Raw genomic sequence first — 19,682 nt, 5'->3', positions numbered from 1 at the left:
ACGCAAACACTACGGCGTTCGTCCACAGGGGGCGCCAGAAACAACACAACGCCAAAGTTCTTCGTTGTAATTTAAACTCAACAAAATGTTACGATTCCACGATTCTGATGTCTTGTTTGTGTTTCATTTACATTTGTTTTCAAGACATGAACCCATCCAAAAAAATACTTCTTGAAGGTTTTCTGCAGCTGCAGCTGGAGCTCAGGTTCTCTCTCCGTGATGAAGGTGGAACTCGTGGAAAGATGGCCGCTCTTATCAGCGTCGCTCTCATTTCTGAGGCACCGACCACTGGACCCTGCGAGGAGGCTCCTCGTGTCTGTTGTCAGAGTGGCAAAACACATTCCTGCACTTAAGCACTGCCGGAAGGTCATCGGTTCAACGCCCTGGACTGGCAAAAATAAATCGGAGTGGAAAAAGTTAAAAAAAAGAAAAAGCAATAGCAACAATAGCTCCTCCCTGTTTAACACCAGTGGGCAAAGAACTGGACCCCGAGACCAGATTGTGGCCGTTCCCATCGCTTCCATGTGAACGTGTGAATGCGATCAGGAAGAAGAAGAAGAAGAAGAAAGAGAGACTCTGAGGAAAACTGGGGGGAAAGCTTGAGAATGGCCCTCCTGCAGCTGTCGTGGGAATCCCCTCGACTCAAAGCCTCAATGGAAAGCAGCAAGTGGCTCAGTGGGTCAGCTGGAGGGACCAGAAGCCCAGACTGAGGAGCACAGACCAGTCAAAGCACCAGTAACCTGCACCACAGACCAGTCAAAGCACCAGTAACCTGCACCACAGACCAGTTAAAGCACCAGTAACCAAACGACCTGATAAAACACTATTTTTTTTGGCCCCTTTCCTCTAAAATGGCCCCATTGTACCCATTGGGGCCATTGGGGCCATTGGGGCCATTGGAGCCATTGGAGCCATTGGAGCCATTGGAGCCATTTGAATTTTCTCATGTACCAAACCATATGTTTCACTTGTATATGACTTATAGTGTTCAATACATCCAGGTTTTACACAACAGTTGCTCAGCGGCCGAATGGTTACACTGTTGTTGTTGTTGTTGTTGTTGGTGATTTACAAAGCCTGGGATTGGAAAATATTCTAAAAAAACAAAACAACAACAACATGTAACGTCTTTTTTTGGTGGTTTTGTGTACTTTTGTGGTCTGAATGTCAGTTAGTGTCTCGTACCTTTGTGTAAATCTGTAACTGAAACCTCTCCACCTCGTTTCAGAAGCAGGATGTCCGACCACAACGTTCCATTTCCACCATTTTACTTTGTACACGCTGGTCGTGGGTTCAGACTCTGAGATCAGCACAGAGTGAACCTCACAGTGTTTGTCTAATTTTCAAGATCTTTCACTGAAAAATCAACTAAAAGCTCCATTTATTAATCATTCATCCTTTATTTATTACATTGTGTGTAATTGTGTTGGTCCATTAATGACGAACAGATTCTCTCTGTTAAACAATTCAAATGTTCTAGAACATTATAAGAATATTAAAGACATGGCTTCATTATTATTATCCAACCATAAATGTGCCGTCATTTAGTTCAATGATTAAAATGTCGAAACAAAGAATTGGTGAATATTTCATTCTTTCCAAATGTTTATTGGATGCTTTCTTTAGTTTTTTATTGATAATATTTGCACTGCAACTGTAGTTTATCTCTCCATAAATACATTTTTTATCTTACATTTTTTACTTAAAAAACCCTTGTAACCTTTGCATGGATTGAGGAGGAAGTAGTAACTTTACTCGTGGGCCTCCGGCCCTTTAAGAGTCTGTCGTGAACCCAGAATGAAACGTTCTCATAAACATGAACAATGAGACTCATGAAACTGAACTCAGACCTGCACATTCCTGCAGAGAGCAGATCCTCCACACGGGATCCTGCATCCTGATTGGCTCGCGGGCGATACCAGCGCAAAGGGGGCGGGACATGTCCAACAATTATGAAATGAATAACAACTGAGAGAAAATTATAATGAATAAAAAACACACAAACACAAACTCTCCAAAAGATTAAACTAATAAGCTCTAAAAGAGCTTCAAGCGGCTCATCGTACCGGTTCATGTTTGACACACACACACACACACACACACACACACACACACACACACACACACACACACACACACACACACACACACGCACACACACAAAGTGGGCGTGGCCTCCTCTATCAGTCTCCTGGTAAACACTTCATAGATCTGGAGCACTTAGAGAGGACACACACTTCTTCCATCACCTCCGTTTGTCCCTGTTATTATTAATAATGTTTAATATTGATTATTAATCATTAATAATGTTATTGTTAGGGGTATTATCACTCTGGATCACTCCACTTCATCTCCACTTCATCTTTTTAAAGACGTCGTTAAACTTTCTCCCTTTGAACTTTGACCTTGGACCTTGAACGCACCCCCGTTAGCAAAAAAACGTCCAAGAAAAGTCGGAAAGTTCCGACATTTCAAACATTAAGTGTTTTTTAATCGCTTCACATAATGAAACGTCTTCTCTTGACGACGAACAGAGAAAACTAAACACCCTGAGGCCGTAAAATACAAACACAACGACGAAGAAAGTGAACGAGACTTTAACGTGTTGCAACGTGTGTGTGAAGCTGGTTGTGTGAAGCTGGTTGTGTGAAGCTGGTTGTGTGTAGCTGGTTGTGTGTAGCTGGTTGCGTGAAGCTGGTTGTGTGAAGCTGGTTGTGTGTAGCTGGTTGCGTGTCTGCAGCTGCGCTCTGTGTGCTGCAGCTCTGGGATCAGCCTCCTCGTGTGTCTCGCGCTGTGCTGCACATCCTCACTGAAGCACAGCTTCATCTCACAGCTTCATCTCACAGCTTCATCTCACAGCTTCATCTTACAGCTTCATCTTACAGCTTCATCTTACAGCTTCATCTTACAGCTTCATCTCACAGCTTCATCTTACAGCTTCATCTTACAGCTTCAGCTCACAGCTTCATCTCACAGCTTCATCTCACAGCTTCGTCTCACAGCTTCATCTTACAGCTTCGTCTTACAGCTTCGTCTTACAGCTTCATCTCACAGCTTCATCTTACAGCTTCATCTTACAGCTTCGTCTTACAGCTTCGTCTTACAGCTTCATCTTACAGCTTCATCTCACAGCTTCAGCTCACAGCTTCTTCTCACAGCTTCAGCTCACAGCTTCTTCTCCCAGAGAGCAGAAACACCGACGATGGGGAAAATTAACGGCTGCCTGAAATGTCTCTTCATCTTCTTCAACGTGCTGTACGCGGTGAGTACGGAAAGAATTGATTTCATATCAGAAACAAGACCAATAAACACTGAAGGAGAACATCCAGCTAAAGAAGCTGCGTAATTAATGAAATCCATTTTTTCTTTTTTTAATCTGATTTCATGAGTTTACAAATAAAAACGGGTTTAAATGGGTTGAAAAAAGTTAGTTATTCTTTTTTTTTTTTTTTTTTTTTTTGCTTTTACTGATCAATGAATTGGATGGAAAACATGTTTTATGTAAAAACAAACACATTGAACTGATTAACAAGTGAAAAAAATCTTCTTTTTGTGTTTATTATTATTATTAAGTTTCTAACCGACTAAACGACTTATGTATACATTTTCTTCATCTTTTACTAATCAATAAATTGGATGGAAAACATGTTTTATGTTAAAAAAAACACATTAAACAAAAACTAAAATCTATTTTGGGGGGTTTATTATTATTATTATATTATTATTAAACGTTTCTAAACCACTAAAACAACTAATACGTGTATATACATGTTTTTTCTTCAGCTTTAACTAATCCAAAAATTATGTGTAAAACATGTTTTATCTAAAAAAAACCAGACAAAAAACACATTAGACAGATTAGCTTTTTGGGTTTATTATTATTATCAAGTTTCTAAACGACTAAAACAACTAATATATACTTTTTTTCAGCTTTTACTAATCAATAAATTGGGTGGAAAACATGTTTTGTGTAAACAAACACATTAAACACGGATTTGCAAGAGAGAAACATCTACTTGTGTTTCCTAAAGAGTTTTGAAGTGTTTAATAAGTATAAAATGACGTGCAGCATCAGAAGTGGAGGAGTTGTAAACAATCTGCTTCATGCGGTGAGGACTCACTTCCAGGAAGTTGTGAAGCGGGAATGTGAGAGAGGGAGTCGGGTTGCAGCGTCCACAGACTCCCTTTATTCTGCTCTCATCCTTTCTGCAGCAGGGGCTTGTTTTCATCTGCGAGGGGGCGGAGCTTCAGCGAAAAGCATAAAGAACACGACTTTTAGTCCGATGTCAACTAAACATGAGGAAATGTGTGAAAGGGAAACACATATCCGTTAATAATCCATCAAATTAAACGGAAAAATGTTCTTTAAAATGTGTTTTTCCTTTTCAACGCCCACACACACACACACACACACACACACACACACACACACACACACACACACACACACACACACACACAAACACTTATTCTTTATTACCCCTCAGAGACCAATTATGACCCCCGGCCTCCAGCTAGTGACTCTCGTGAAAGGTTGTGTGTTTTTTTAGGTCAAACTGTGTATATTGTAATGTTTTTACACATGAAATACTTGACAATACTGCGTACAGTATAATGAAGCATAATGAAGCCCAGACGCAGACGCTCGTGTCCAGATGGAGACGTTTGAAGTGTTTGCAGCTTGTTGAGCGTCTTCAGAGGCTCTGTCGCCCCCTAGTGGCTCAACGCAGGAACCACAGAAACTACAGCAGCAACCAGAGGGATGGAAAATCAATCACATGTAGAAATGATCAAGATGGTGTCGCCTTCAAACCCGTCTGATAGGAATGAAAAACACATTTTAAATGTTTTAAATATTGAGTCAATTGTTCATTTATTCCTTGTTGCGAGCTAAATATTCACAGTTTTTGAGTATTTTCATATTTTCTGTTTCTGTTAAAATCAAAATGATTTCTTGATGACTCATCTTGAACTTTTCATGAACGCACAGTTTAAAGTCTTAATTTCCCCCTTAAATAAACAGTAAAGAGGTTCTGAGACGCTTCCTGTCATCAGAAGGTCCGGCAGTGTTTACCTTCTGTATTAATAACGTAAAAAACATATTTCTCCAAATTGTTTTAATTCAGTCATAAATGTCTTATTTTTCTACATTCTTTACTTTATATTTCACTCATTCTCTAATTAATTTTATATAAAGACTCAACATTTTGTTTTTGGCGGCGTTCAGCCTCCGTACGCTGAGCTTTGATTCTGTACCAATAACTGACTGACGTGTCTCCAGATCCTCGGCTGTGTGCTGGTCTACCTGGTGGCGAAGAGCACCGTCTACAGCAACCAGGTAAACAACCACACCACCACCACAACAACAACAACAACAACAACAACAACACGAGGAGGGAACCCACTTCTTGTTTGAGATTTTGGCATCGAAATGCAGAAAAGCTGAAACAAAAAGTGTGAACGTGTTTAAAAAAAATATAAAATACAACTTTCAATGTGTTCAAACATGCACATATATTTATTTTTTTGTTGCAGAAATTGTTGAATGCATCCTGTGATCTTTCAGTGTGAACTAGGAGGAAGTTATTCAGGCCAAATGTAAAATACAAGCCAATAAAAAAACAGCTGATAACACAAGTTGTGAACACCCAGAGGAGTGTGGAGAAAAGCTCAAATGATTGATAAATATATCCAACGTTTTCATGCACAATGTTACCGTTATTTAACAGTCTGGTGAGAGAAATCTGAATTTAAAGTGTTTCCATAAGAGACGAGGTCGATCCACGAACCGCTGTCAAGTCTTTAGCGTGTAGCGTGTAGCTAGCAGCTTAGCTTAGCATGAAGACAGTGAGCACATCTGAAGCTCCCTGACTGACGCTTTGTGTGTCTTTTGTTTACATCTCCGGCTTTAATAAAGTTGAACTAATTCTTGGCGACAACATTTTCTCGGATCTCGACGGCAACGCAACTTAAAACATGAACACAAGCTGAAAGAGGTCAGAGGTCAAACCAGAAGTGGGGGTCGTTGACATCAGTCTCGTGGGATCGCCGGTCGCTGCCAAAACGTTTACAAGTTCCCGGACGTCTCGGCACAACGAGGGGCCGATTTACCGAAAGTGAAACAACAGAATCAGAGTCAGATGTGAAGATTTAAACCAGGTTTAAAGTCGTGGGAGCACCGGAGGGCACGGGGCTTGTTTGTGTTGATTATTGTGAAACAATTGCATGAAAACAGGGCTCTGCAACGCTAAGGGTTTTGGGACTAGAACAGAAAAACATGTGGTTTGTGAAGAGGAAGACGTCGTTTACAAAGCGCTGGTTTCTAAATGTTTACGCCGAGTGGAGGTGAAGGATTCAGAGTGTTTATAAGGACGCGCGCCGCTGCCAAGACGTAGTGGAAACTTACGTTTAATTTGCTTTAATGCGAAGCAGACGCGGTCTGGAGGAGGTTTTCCACTCGCAGGGCAGGAAAAACAGGACGGCTCCGCGTGTCTTCAGCTCTTTGGGTTTTAAAATAATCAAATCTACGTTCCATTTCTGTCCAGAGCGTTTCCCAAAACGCCGCGAGGTTTAGAGGTCGATTTCCGGGGCTTCGGACAGGATTTTAAGCTCTCTGATGGGCTGAAACCCAACACCCTCATGGATCTGCACGCTCACGAGGACGTCCAGAGATCATCTTATGCAATGTGTGGATACATTCAAGAGGGGATTCACTAGATATACAGTCTAAAAACATGAGTTATTACTGAAACCTTGGTAAAAATGAAGTGAATTGACACACTACCTTAGTCAGATGTAAACCACCTGCCTCATGTACTAGTTTATAAATAAATAAAACTTTGAATAATCAGATTAAAAACATCCAAACGATGTTTTCTGCGTGACAAACTTCCTCTCACTTTTCTCAAATAGAGCAAAACAAAACTTAATGAGGCTCAATGTGCTGCTTAAAGTAAAGAATAAAACAAGCTAAATCTTAATAATATGTGCATTACCGTCTTTATTAATTCACTTTCATGTAGAACAATTGTTGTGCTTGTAAACACGGATATTTTGTAGAAACAATGTTCGTTATTGGTTTTTTTCCCCCATTGTGGTTGGAGAAGAAGCGGTTTCAAAGCTAAGTTAGCCTAGCTAACTAGCTTAGCTTTCACGGATGAACACAAACAAATGTAGACTCCTCCTCAGTAAATACAACAAACTCACTGCATTTGAACGTTAAGAAGACGTCCAGGAGCGATAGAGAAACACAGAATGAACAGATTCATCTTTGTTTTTTTAATCATAACTTAAAAGTAGAATATTGCTAGCTTGATTATGAAATCCACTGCCGTCGCTCACATTTTGTTGATTGATCCCATGTTTGTGTTTGTTGTGGCGGCGGAGCAGCTGTCGATGGTCGGCGGCCCGAGCATGGGCTGGGGTTGGGTGTTCGCCATCGGCGTCCTCGGCATCTCCTGCTTGGGAATCTACGCGGGAATCTCTGAGAACAGACTCGCCCTCAAAATCGTACGCACACGACGCCAAACTCATGAAAGATAACGTGTTTGCTCCCCGTTCCATCATTTTTAAGATAATCAAGCCGCGATCGGCTAAACGAGTCTTGTCTTTGACTGTTGTTCATGTTTTCAGTTTGCAGGCTTCATGGTGGTCGGAATGATCATCATGATGATCTTCGGCGTCATTGTGGTTGTCGCCAGAAACAAGGTCATCTTTTAATCTCACGACCCTCCTGTTAATCGTCCAGATGGACATTTTTGTTCTCGCTCTCTACCTTTATGCTAAAACGCCCGCTCTAGATAACTTTAAGCTAACGTTCTCTCTATTTACCTTTAAGCTAACGTTCTCTCATCTACCTTCATGCTAACGTTTTCTCATCTACCTTCATGATAATGTTCTCTCTTATACCTTCATACTAACATTCTCTCATCTACCTTCTCACTAACGTTCTCTCTATCTACCTTTAAGCTAATGTTCTCCCATCTACCTTCATGCTAACATTCTCCCATCTACCTTCTTGCTAACGTTTTCTCATCTACCTTCATGCTAACGTTTTCTCATCTACCTTCTCGCTAACGTTCTCTCTATCCACCTTTAAGCTAATGTTCTCTCATCTACCTTCATGCTAACATTCTCTCATCTACCTTCTCGCTAACGTTCTCTCTATCCACCTTTAAGCTAATGTTCTCTCATCTACCTTCTCGCTAACGTTCTCTCATCTACCTTCATGCTAACGTTCTCTCATCTACCTTCTCGCTAACGTTCTCTCTATCCACCTTCATGCTAACGTTCTCTCATCTACCTTCATGCTAACATTCTCGCTATCTACCTTCATGCTAACATTCTCTCATCTACCTTCATGCTAACGTTCTCTCATCTACCTTCATGCTAACGTTCTCTCATCTACTTTCTCGCTAATGTTCTCCCATCTACCTTCATGCTAACATTCTCGCTATCTACCTTCTTGCTAACGTTCTCTCTATCTACCTTTATGCTATACTATTCTATTATTCCTTTATTTCTTTTTTACGCTTAAGTCTTTTGATGCTAACACATTGTGTATCGTGATATGACGCTAACATTGTCCCCTCTTTTCTTGTAGCTCAAAGAACAACTCGACAGCGTCTCTGCTGAGTTGGCCAAACCCTTCATAGCAGACGATGAGATGAGAGCGATGCTAGAGGAGCTGCAGAGAAGCGTAACGCTGTCTTTGTACTATTAAAGCTTAACAGTGCAGTCGAACTTCAGCGTACTGGCCTTGAGAGTTTTACACGAGAACATTACAGCATCGTCAGCCAGCGTCTCTCTCTCCTGTGGTTGCAGGCTAAGTGCTGTGGCGTGGTGAGCGAGATGGACTGGGACGACCACATCCCCACCAGCTGTCAGTGCAGCGCTCATTATCATGCACCTGGAGCTTTGGAAACTGGATGTAAAGTCAGACCTAAGGTTGGTTTCGTAAAATCAAACTGTGAGATCGGGTTTGTAAATATAAGTAGTCACTTAGCCTCATTAAGGAAAAAACGTAGCAACAGTAAATGCTACGTTTCCTTTTCTAAATGATTGATAAAGATACTCAACCCTGAATTTACTGAGTTACTTTCTGAATAAAACATGTTTAGAAGTTACAGGAAATACATAAATAACTAACAAACAAACAAACGATTTGTTGTGCAATCGAGTGTAAAAGTATTTATAGTTGTGTCAAATACTTTTGTCTTATTATTCATATCTTGTTATTGTTTTTTCTTGCAGGGAACCTCCGGCCCTGACCAAATCTTTAGTCAGGTATTCAATCAATCAACCAATTAACCAATCAAGGCCCGATGAAGGCCCGGCGTTTCCTCCTTATGACCTTCCTCCGTCTCTTCTGTTGCAGACGTGCGGTGATGTCATCTTTTCGTGGATGCACCTGTTCTTCCAGATCTTGATGGGCTTTTTCTTTGGACTGGCTGTGACAGCTGTAAGCGCCGCCTTCATTTACCTTTACTGGCTTCAACTCCTCTCATTGGTGGGACAAAAATATTGTTTTGAAGGTCAAGGAATGGCGTAAAAAAAAGGAAGTGCAAGTTCTAAACTTTGCATTTCTACCTTTATGTAGTTATTTTTAAGAGCCAACGTTGTATTGAAGCAGATTGTTAACTGACTTTAAGAGACATGTTACCTCGTTGACTGCTCCTCACCTATGAAGGTAGAGTTGTGTCTTATTTACCTGAGCAAATTTCTAGTTTGTAAGTAAATTATCTCTCAATCTCAATCTCTCAATTAAAAAAAAATGTATCTAAAAAAAAAATACGCTAAAAAAAAAAATTTGCTCAAAAATAACAACTGCTCTCAAAAAAAAAACTGTGCTTTAAAAAAAAAAAAAAAAAGTTTATCTCCAATCTTTGCTCTCAATTACAGAAAATGATCTCCCAAGAAAATATGCTCGCAAAAAAAAAACTTGCTCTCCAAGAAAGAAATTTGCTCTAAAAAAAAAAAAAACTGAAAAAAAAATTTTTTGGGAGCAGTTTTTTTTTTAGGTTTTTTTTTTTTTTTTTAGAGAAAAGTTGTTTTTTGACGTTTTTTAGTTTTGAGAGCAGTTTTTTCTTTGAGAGCGTTTTTTGTTTTGCTTTTTGAGAACAATTTTTAAATTGAGAGCAAAGATTTAGAGATAATTTACTTACAAACTAGAAGTTTTCTTGGGTAAAAAAGATGCTGTTGCGTGATGTCACCTGTCACCTGTGTGTCTCTCACTGGGAACCCGTCGTTGCAGCTGCTGGGCCTGCTGGTCTCCCTGCTGATGGTGCACCAGGTCGGACGTCACGACGGCGCCGCCGGCTCATCCATCGCCATGAAGGGCTACTGAGAGAAGCCCCTCCCCTTCAACACCTGACCTCTTCCTCCTCTTCTTCTTCTTCACTTTTCTAATGTAATTTCCTGCTTTTTAAGGGACAGGAGAGAAGATTACATTGGAGAAGTTTCTTTACTTCCAGCTTTATATCATAGAGAGTATTGCATTTATATTTTTGTGTTATTTTTTGTATCTCTGTTTGTGTTACCCGTGGCTTGCAGTATTATAGCATACTTATGTACCAGAGACGTATCGTAGTATAGAAGCTGTCTCACCGCGTCTGACTGCACAGCTTTATTAACCCAGTGGGCTCGAAACAACCAGTGGCTTTAAGAAAAGTTTGATAAAATCCTCTTATTTTCCATCTTAAGCCTGGAGGCGCTTCAGGAAACAGCGCGGTGAAGTTCATCCACGCTTTGCTGAAAGCTGGAGGGTCGTAACTGTCAGCGACCGGCCAACAACTTCACCTCGTTCACACTAAAGATATCCGAGCCGCCGTCTCCGGCCTGCCAACATTTCTCTTGTGGGGAGAAGCCGGACAGCTTCCCTCCATGTTCTGGCTTTTCCTTCCTGAAAGGTCAACGCCGTCACATTGGTTCTCCAGCTGCTCGCCGCTGCCAGACCTCTACGTGGAGTTGATGAATTCATCACTTCAGTTCAGCCTTTTCTTTAGCCTAGCCTAGCTTAGCACAAAGGGAGACTGTTAGCCTAGCTTTTAAGAGTCTCGCTGCAGAAATCGTCGGCGTTACTGTCACTTTAATTCAAGGAAACTCACAAGAATGTTTTATTTCTGGAGAGATTAGACAAAGTCACCAACTCACCTCTCGGGGTCAAAAGGTCACGTCAGCCGTCGGCTCCACGTTCACCATAAAAAAGTACAATAAATTTGCATATTTTTTCAATGCATAAGTGTTTAACTGTGCGAAGCGCTGCGGCGGTGTGGAGGCAGAGGCCTGAAGGCGTGTTTCCAGGTGGCTAAATGGCAAATCCTGACATTTTCACCATCCCAGAATAGAACAGGTACCGTCGGGGGACTTGAACCCCCGGCAACACTTGCAGCACTGAAAACCTGAATTACAGCATGTGTTTAGTAGAAATGTCCTCTGTGTCGCTGCGATTGTTAAAATAATAAAAAGGGGATTAAATCTCGCGCATGAGTTTCATTGACGAGTCTCAGATCTCCCACAACCCTCGAACACACCACCGTTATAATAAACAAGTCAAATACTGAGACAGGATGTTTTATTGTGAAATCTGCACTGGCATCATGTCAGGATGAAGTCCAGAGAGGACCGGTGTGATTTCATGTGATTTCATGTGATTTCATGTGATTTCATGTCATTTCATGTCATTTCATGAGACGGTTCTTCCTCCTCTTTTGTTTATTTGTCTCAGAACATCACGTCATAACGGTGGAGGTCGAAGGGAGGAAGTAGGAGATAAGAATAGGACGCTTAGAGGGTTGGAGTTGATTTTTAGAAGATGATAAGCTGGAGATGGAGAGGCGGACGCAGGTTGCATGCTGGGAAACGCCGCGACTGTTAGTTATGACAGCAAACAATGCAACGGTAATATTTTAAACTTAATCTGTGATTGAGCCTAATGAAGCTTATTTATCTCAAAATATCAAAGGAAGAAGAACAAAAGGACTCAATGACACATACGCGCACATTTCTACATAATTATACATCACACGTACAAATATATGCATTGTGGAAAAGTCACACAGTCACTTCACGGTTACTGCGACACTGAAACCACAAAAGTGATTTACAGAGAACTCACAGCGTCGCAGCTCAGGCTCCCGTTAAATATTACAATCACACGTTTAATAACTCTTCTACTTCAGCAAAACCTCCAGTCCATCAGCGCTCGGTTTGCTGTTTTCCCATCATGCACTGGGGCCTGCAGCTTGCAGGTGATTATCTTATGTGTGCTGTATTAATTATTAATAACACTTAACTTCACTCGATGATAGAGCTTTAACACATGTCATGTATTAAAGAGAGCAAATAGCAAATTTACGATGAGAAAACACAACGTATAATTAGAATTGTTTTGCAAAATATACATATTTCTGTGCACCATTATAAACTAATATCCCAGTAACACATATATGAACTTATTATCCATGTTCCCAATAGTTTTCTGTGCATTATATCTTTTTATATTATTCAAATAGTCCTCGTGGTTTAGGAGATCATCTGAATCTAGCACAAGGATATTAATCATTGATATTTCTGTGAAGCGGGGCTTGATGCCGAGAGGATAAAAGATGCACGCTCATGAGCCAACAAATACACAAATTAATGACTTTTAAAAGAGTTAACTTATCAGAAATATGTAATAATCAACTCAATAAATCCCCAGAATGCCACCGTGAAGGTTTCAAGAGGAACCTGCAGCAGCACGCTGGTATCTTTTGCTCTTTTTCCTTGGAAGACGCAGCAGATTCATCACATTCAGAGTAAACGTGTGTCTCCACGTGTCCGCATACTTCTGGCCTCGTCAGGGTGAGCCGGCGGCCACCAGGTGGCGCTGCACACCAGAGAGACTCAGTTCATCTGTGGGCTGCAGGCCGGCCTCCACAGGTCTACTGGTGCGAGAGAACTGGGGGAGAAGATGAACCGGCTGTGAATGAATCCCTCTTATCTCCTCGCCGCCGCCGCGGGAACATCCAGGTGAAGCTGTCCAATCACACGCCGCTTTAATCGGCCAATCACACGCAGCCGAAGCTGTGACATCCGGTTTCCCTCCCTGACACCCGGCTCTCAGCGTTACAACCTGCGACCTCTTGACAGACGACTTCGTGCTCCTCCATCCCCCAAAGTAACAAGTCACCTTCATCTGTAACGTCAGTATTTTCTGTTCGAAGCGTCTTTTACGAATCCAATTTCACAGCTAAGTGGAACTTTGTGTGAGAAATGTTTCAGAAAAACTACAATTACGAGCAACAAAAGCGCTTTGTGCATTTGAGGGAAATGTATTTGGTCCCATTTGGCGGTGAAAGGGTGAAACAAGAAGCTGTACTTTATGAATATATATTAAAAACATCTTTTAAAAGCGTCCGACTCGTCTCTTTTGAGCTATAGAATAGACTTTTTGCCCGTGAGCTACAATGATAATAATAACAGGGTTAAAAAATGATGTGCGGTTGCAGAGTTTTTAGTCGAAAACCCTCAAACGCATCGTCTCCTCGTAGCGTTTATTCACTGTAGAAATTCATAATGTGTTTTATTTTTTCTCTTCTGCATAATATTTACAAATAATCAGCTCACAGCTTGTCGGGCAAGCTGCTGCTGATTCACGCCTGAAGGCGTCTTATAATGTATTATATAGCGCTACTGATAGCTAGGAACACAGAGAGGCACTTTAAGTATTAACACTACGAGTAAGTACACAAACACATCACCGTAACCCAGCAATGTGTCAGATGGACTGTTATTGGAGTATTACAAGCGCAAATATAATAATATAATAATATAATCACAACTGTCCGACATGATTAAAGAAGTAATAAATAGAAACGAGGAAGCAGCAAGAGATTGATGATTTTTACTTCCTTCTCTGAGCTCTTGTGTGAATCATTTTGTCGCTTGTTTGTTGTTGTTTTGTTTGATTTCACAACGTTAACCTCGTGTTTAAAGTCTCTTGTGACGGAGCAGCGAGGGTGTGTTGAACGAGAAGGTTGTTGAACAGTTGTGTTGTCACAAAGTTGTTCAGCATCCACCTCCACAGCGCTAGCTGTTAGCTCGTGAGCTAGCGCTGTGGACGTGATGGCAAACAGTTGTTCCCTGTTTGCCATCACGACTCCTCACCTATGGAGGTAGATTTGTGTCTTTTTTACCCGAGCAAATTTCTAGTTTGTAAGTAAATTATCTCCAAATCTTTGCTCTCAATTAAAAAAATGTATCTGAAAAGAAAAAAAATACGCTCTCAAAAAAAAATGCTCTCAAAACTAAAATTTGCTCAAAAAAAAAGCGCTTAAAAAAAAAGAAAGAAAAAGTTTATCTCCAATCTTTGCTCTCAATTACAGAAAATGATCTCCAAAAAAATACACTCGCAAAAAAAAAAAATTCTCTCAAAACTAAAATTTGCTCTAAAAAAAAAAAAAAAATTTAGTTTTGGGAGCATTTTTTTTTTTTTTTTAGAGAAATTTTTTTTTGGGAGAGCAAATTTTTTTTTTTTTTTTAAAGCAATTTTTAAATTGAGAGCAAAGATTTGGAGATAATTTACTTACAAACTAGAAATTTGCTCGTGTAAAAAATACACAAATCTACCTCCATACTCGGGCGCTGCTCTGCACTGTTTGAGCTCGAGTAAACAACACTGAAAATGCAGCGTCGGCAGCGCTAGCTCCAGCAGCTAGCTCCAGCAGCTAGCTCCCTGCAGTTGCTAGCTATCTGCAGCAGCTAGCTCCCTGCTAGCTCCCAATAACCACCGGAGGCAGTGGGTCCAGCCCGGCTCGACGCCCGACTCGGGCAGCGGGGACGCGAGCAGTAGCACCATCAGCTAGCGGGCAGTAGCACCATCAGCTAGCGGGTAGCTAGCAGCAGCAGCTGCAGCTTATAAACGGTCACGGCCTGTTTATGATTAAAAACCCGCATTTCACGGTGAAGGGGATAAACACTCACGGCGCCGGATATTTAATGGCGTGTTTGTTGCTTTTCTCCTGCCGGCATCAATGTGCACCGAGCTTTTCTTCTCCGTCTGCGAGGAGCCTGCGGCAGCTTCAGGACGGGCCTTTTGCCAGAGACGACTGTACAGGAAGTACAACACCCAGAGACACACATTATTCTGCTGCGAGCGGCTCAGGAACGGACCAATTAAAACCCATTCGTCCATCGTCCTTAATTAATGAGCATTAAACACATATTTACATATTGGAAGACGGCACCGTGGCTTCTGCTGAACATTAATAATCCAAACTCGCGGCGTGCCAAAGGGTCAGTTTACGGTTGTTTACCGCTTTTCTATTCGCTTCCTTGAATGAACAAACAGAAATTCATTGTATTTATTCCCCTGTAAGAAATAAACGTGATGACAAAACTCTTTCATGTTTGTAAGTTTTTATTGAAAAGACATTTATAAATGTATATAATGCAGTTGAGATCTTAGACATACATACATACATACATACATATATATATATATATATATATATATATATATATATATATATATATATATATATGTATATATATATATGTATATATATATATATATATAAGCTGAACAGCGTGTTCCAGCTGCACGTCATCTCTCTTGTCGGCTGGTGCTGAGATGTGGAGGCCGGGTCTCGGGCCTCGCCAGCTGCTGCTGTTTTGTTTCTGCTTTTTAGTGAGCGAGACAACAATAACAACAACAACAACAACAACAACGCAGACATCGTTTGTTTTGTTTTTTTCCGTTTGCAACGTCTGCGTGTACACAACATTCAGACCTGAGCGAGACAGGATACGTCTAGAAGAACATCCTGATGAATTAGCACGACATGCGTTTCCCCAATTTACCAAGAAGTAGAAGTAGTTCCAGAGACGAAGACGTTATTCTTTATTAATCCCTCTGGGAAATTATTCTCTGTGTTTAACCCATTTCAGTAACTAAGGAGTGCAACTATGAAGGTAGGTTTGTGTCTTTTTTACACAAGCAAATTTCTAATTTCTAAGTAAATTATCTCCAAATCTTTGCTCTCAATTTGAAAAATTGAGAGCAAAAAAAAAAAAAAAAAAATTTGCTCTCCAAAAAGAAATTTTATCTAAAAAAAAAAAAAATGCTCCCAAAACATTTTTTTTTTTTTGAGAGAAAATTTTAGTTTTGAGAGCATTTTTTTTTTTTTTTGCGAGCGTTTTGTTTTGGGAGATCATTTTCTGTAATTGAGAGCAAAGATTAGAGATAAACTTTTTTTTTTTAAACGCATTTTTTTTTCGAGCATTTTTTTTTTTTCGTGCAAATGTTTTTTTTTGTGTTTTTTTTTTAAAAAAGAAAAAAGAAAAAAAACGCTCTAAAAAAAATCCTCCCAAAACTATTTTTTTTTTAAGCGTTTTTTTTTTTTTTTTTTTGATAGCAAATTTTAGTGTTAAGAGCGTATTTTTTTTTTTTTTTTGAGATACATTTTTTTAAATTGAGAGCAAAGATTTAGAGATAATTTACTTACAAACTATAAATTTGCTCGGGTAAAAAAGACACAAATCTACCTTCATACACCTTCGATAGTTGAAAGGAAAGCCGGCTGCAGATTCCTTCAGACGCGCAGGTGTGTTGGTTTACCGTCGCTGTAATTCACAAGAGGATGAGGCCGCGAGGAATGCAGCAGCTCCAGCTCGGGGACAAAAGAGCGAGCGATGGATTATAGATATCTTGTTGCTGTGGGTGTGTACGCCAACAGTGAAAGTCACCCTGAACAAACTCTCAGGCATCCCTCCATTAACGCTCATTTATTGCACACGGATGTACAACTAAATGCAGGTTGGAGTCCCTTTATGCTGCTCAGGGAGAAAAAAAACAATTTTTATGTGCTGCAGCTAAGACTATCACTTCTTTACCACGGAGGACATTTTGACCTGGAAAGCACAGGTGTGAATTATTTAATTATGGATGGCTGGATTCCATTTAGCTGCGGCCGTTTGTGGGTCATGTTATGGCTTTGAGGGATACCTGAATAGATGGGAGCCATTGCTTTAGTGTCATTAGTGACATTTCCTTCTATGACAAGTGGTGCAAATGCCAGGTCCATTAAGAATGCCAACCTTTGTCATATTACACTTTAAAATGCCAGAAAAACCTGGCTGTGTTTCTTTAAAACCCCCAGTTTCTGAGCCCAAGGCTTCGTTAATGTCAGTAGTTCCACTTGTGCTTCTTCCTGCAAGTCACAATGTCTGCAAATCATTTGGTTTAAATCACAGGACGAGATGGTAAACTTGGTCCTTTTCTTCCCCCGTTGGTTAGTTTATCTTTGCACAGAAAAAGTGCACAATGCGTCACTGAGAAGGGAAAGAGTATCAGTGCAATTCTTTTAGTTTAATCTGCACGAGCGTCCGATTAAAGTCTTCTGATCCGTCCAAACCGATTGCGCCAAAGGTGGAGAAAAAGTAAACGAGGCACGTCTGAAAACAGCAATGACGTGACGGAGTAAAACTGCTGCATCTTTGATGAAACTTGACACAAATTCATCTGTTCAATAAATCCCCGCCAGCGACGCTGGAGATGACCAGAGGGGCCGAGTTGGCGCCGTCGTTGTAGAGCCCGGGGCTGAAGAAGGGGTGGAGTCTCTCGGTGAAGGAGCAGCCGGTGAAGGAGTGGACGAGAGCGGCAGCGTCCACGTCGTAGAAGGAGACCTCTCCCTCGTCGTAGTCCACGAACACGCCCACCTTCTGGGGCTTTGAACTCAGGGCGAGAGGAAGAGGAGAGCCAACAAGAGCAGCGAACTCCTCTCCGTTTTTCAGCCATATGGTCCAGTGGCCGTTGTCCGGGCACAGCGGGATGACTCCGTTTCTTTTGATGGACGCCTTGGCGACTCCCAGAGTCCACCTGGTCTTCTCCTTCACTTCAACCTCAAAGTAAAACTTTCCAGAAGAGAAGCTCTGTTTTCCCAAGACGCAGCAGCTGGGGTTGAATCTCATGGGGTCCTCCGGTAGATTCTTCTTCACGACGCTGTGATGCACTTGTTTGCGGTCGTCCGACAGGACCAGCGCCCGGTGCGCCGTATCGGGGTCCAGAGTCAGGTCCACGGCGAACATCTGGAGCCGGCTCAGCTCCGCCTGGAGGAGCAGCTTCTCCATCTCTTCGCCGAGGGTCTCCAGCAGCCGATCCCCTGCTGTCCTCACGGCGCCTTTCAAAGATGGCGGCTCCATGCCGACCTCTTGCCAGTCCGTGGCGGGCACAGAAGCATTCAGCGACGCGTAGCCCTGCAGGAAGTGCAGGTGGTCTTTGGAGCGCGAGAGCTGCTCCACCTCGCCGCGTTTCCTGATCAGATCAGAGATTTCCCGGTCCAGCTCGCGGACGAAGCCTTCCGCCTGCTTCTCGGTCGCCTCCTGCGTCGCTTCGATGGTCCCGATGAGCTCGGCCCGGGTCCTCTCCAAAGACCGGATCAGAGCGGTGAAGACCTGAACCCCATCCGCCAGCTCCCTGACGGCAGCTTCCTTGCTGAGCTTCGCCGCGTGTTTGATCTCCAGGATCTTGGATCGTCTCTCCAGGATCATCCGGTGGATCTCGGCCTCTATCTTCCTCAGCGCGCCCTTCTGTTTCTCAAACTGCTCCTTCAGGGGAATGACTTCGTGCGACTTGTGGTCCAGAACCGGGCACAGCATGCACACGCAGGTCTGGTCGGTCTTGCAGAAGAGCTCCAGAGGCTTATCGTGAACCGCGCACATCCGACGCTCCAGGTTCTCCACGGGATCGGCGAGCTGGTGTCTTTTCAGGGCCGGGGCCGTCGCATGCGGCTGCAGGTGGGCGTCGCAGTAGGAGGCCAGGCACACCAGGCACGACTTCACGGCTTTCCTTTCGCCGTCGGCGCAGACGTCGCAGGGGACGTCTCCCGGTCCGGCGGCTCGTCGGTCCGAGCCGGTCCTTCCGGCCGACTCCTTGAACTGAGCCGCCATCTCCGCTACGAAGGTGTTGACCCGCAGATCGAGCCGTTTGTAGAAGGGGAATTTGCAGGAGGGGCAGTGGCAGCGGGCGCTGGTGTCCCAGTGCTGAACGACGCAGCCGCGGCAGAAGTTGTGGCCGCACGGCAACGTGACCGGATCGGTGAACACGTCCAGACAGATGCCGCACAGGAACTGCTCTTCAGTCAGCGTGAAGCTGGCAGACGACATGTCGGCTCTCTGAAGACACATTCAAGGCTTGACATTACAACGCTGACACCAGACAAAGATCTTTTCCTGAACATATCGCAGACATTAAAACATATATTATTGGTGTATGATGTAAAATGATCGTGACTTTCTTGTAGCAGACTTTAAATAAACCACTGTGCTTGTTATTGGTTACAGCTGCTTTTTCAATGCAACGTCTGTGATCGGACACGAGAACTTTGTTGTCAAAGAAGCAGGAAAAAACATTTAATTCCCTTTGAACTCCTCACAATAAAAGCCCCTCTTATTTTTACTGCTCACTCTTCCTCCCTGCAGTATTTGAAGACTTGATTTTCTGAAGGAAATACTGTACCAAAGCTCCTCTAATTTGCTGATAAACACAAGTAATTTCCTCTCAATGCTTCGCACCAAAAGCTCCTGTTATGTTTGCTGCCTCCCTGCAGTATGAGCAGACTTGTTAATTGAATAATTGTTGTGAACAGATCTCCATAAATTTGCTGTGAAACACATTGTTCCTATTAATTATTCACAATAAA

The 19,682-nt window shown here is 42.2% G+C and overlaps 2 protein-coding genes across 3 annotated transcripts; one reads left to right on the top strand and one right to left on the bottom strand.

Moving 5' to 3' along the window:
• Positions 1 to 2,855: 2,855 nt before the first annotated feature.
• LOC137791660 (tetraspanin-8-like) lies at positions 2,856 to 11,480 on the top strand. Of its 2 annotated transcripts, XR_011078044.1 has the most exons (10): positions 2,856 to 3,262; positions 5,282 to 5,338; positions 7,390 to 7,509; positions 7,633 to 7,707; positions 8,603 to 8,698; positions 8,824 to 8,946; positions 9,253 to 9,285; positions 9,377 to 9,460; positions 10,253 to 10,408; positions 10,702 to 11,480. XR_011078044.1 is itself a non-coding variant. In XM_068586767.1 (9 exons), exons 1-9 carry the CDS (start codon positions 3,203 to 3,205, stop codon positions 10,343 to 10,345), a joined length of 741 nt encoding a protein of 246 aa, XP_068442868.1. In that variant the 5' UTR covers positions 2,856 to 3,202; the 3' UTR covers positions 10,346 to 11,480. The 2 variants fall into 2 exon arrangements, 1 of the variants encoding a protein (XP_068442868.1); XM_068586767.1 differs by having other exon boundaries at positions 10,253 to 11,480.
• Positions 11,481 to 17,499: 6,019 nt separating this feature from the next.
• On the bottom strand, positions 17,500 to 19,146 carry LOC137791820 (zinc finger protein RFP-like). The gene has a single exon (XM_068587004.1). It carries the CDS (start codon positions 19,144 to 19,146, stop codon positions 17,500 to 17,502), a length of 1,647 nt encoding a protein of 548 aa, XP_068443105.1.
• Between the last annotated feature and the right edge of the window lie 536 nt (positions 19,147 to 19,682).

Source organism: Clinocottus analis, unplaced genomic scaffold (genome assembly GCF_023055335.1).
Source record: "Clinocottus analis isolate CAN_PGR_092001 unplaced genomic scaffold, fCliAna1.0.p SCAF_20, whole genome shotgun sequence".
Classification (NCBI taxonomy): Eukaryota; Metazoa; Chordata; class Actinopteri; order Perciformes; family Cottidae; genus Clinocottus; species Clinocottus analis.
This window is presented reverse-complemented; position numbering and strand designations above follow the sequence as displayed.

Excerpts from the sequence above, each read along its gene's own strand:
- LOC137791660 (XM_068586767.1), top strand. The coding sequence starts at position 3,203 with ATGGGGAAAATTAACGGCTGCCTGAAATGTCTCTTCATCTTCTTCAAC. Across the intron at positions 3,263-5,281 it reads TCTTCAACGTGCTGTACGCG|ATCCTCGGCTGTGTGCTGGT; the intron begins GTGAGTACGGAA and ends ACGTGTCTCCAG. Across the intron at positions 9,461-10,252 it reads TTGGACTGGCTGTGACAGCT|CTGCTGGGCCTGCTGGTCTC; the intron begins GTAAGCGCCGCC and ends CCGTCGTTGCAG.
- LOC137791820 (XM_068587004.1), bottom strand. The coding sequence starts at position 19,146 with ATGTCGTCTGCCAGCTTCACGCTGACTGAAGAGCAGTTCCTGTGCGGC.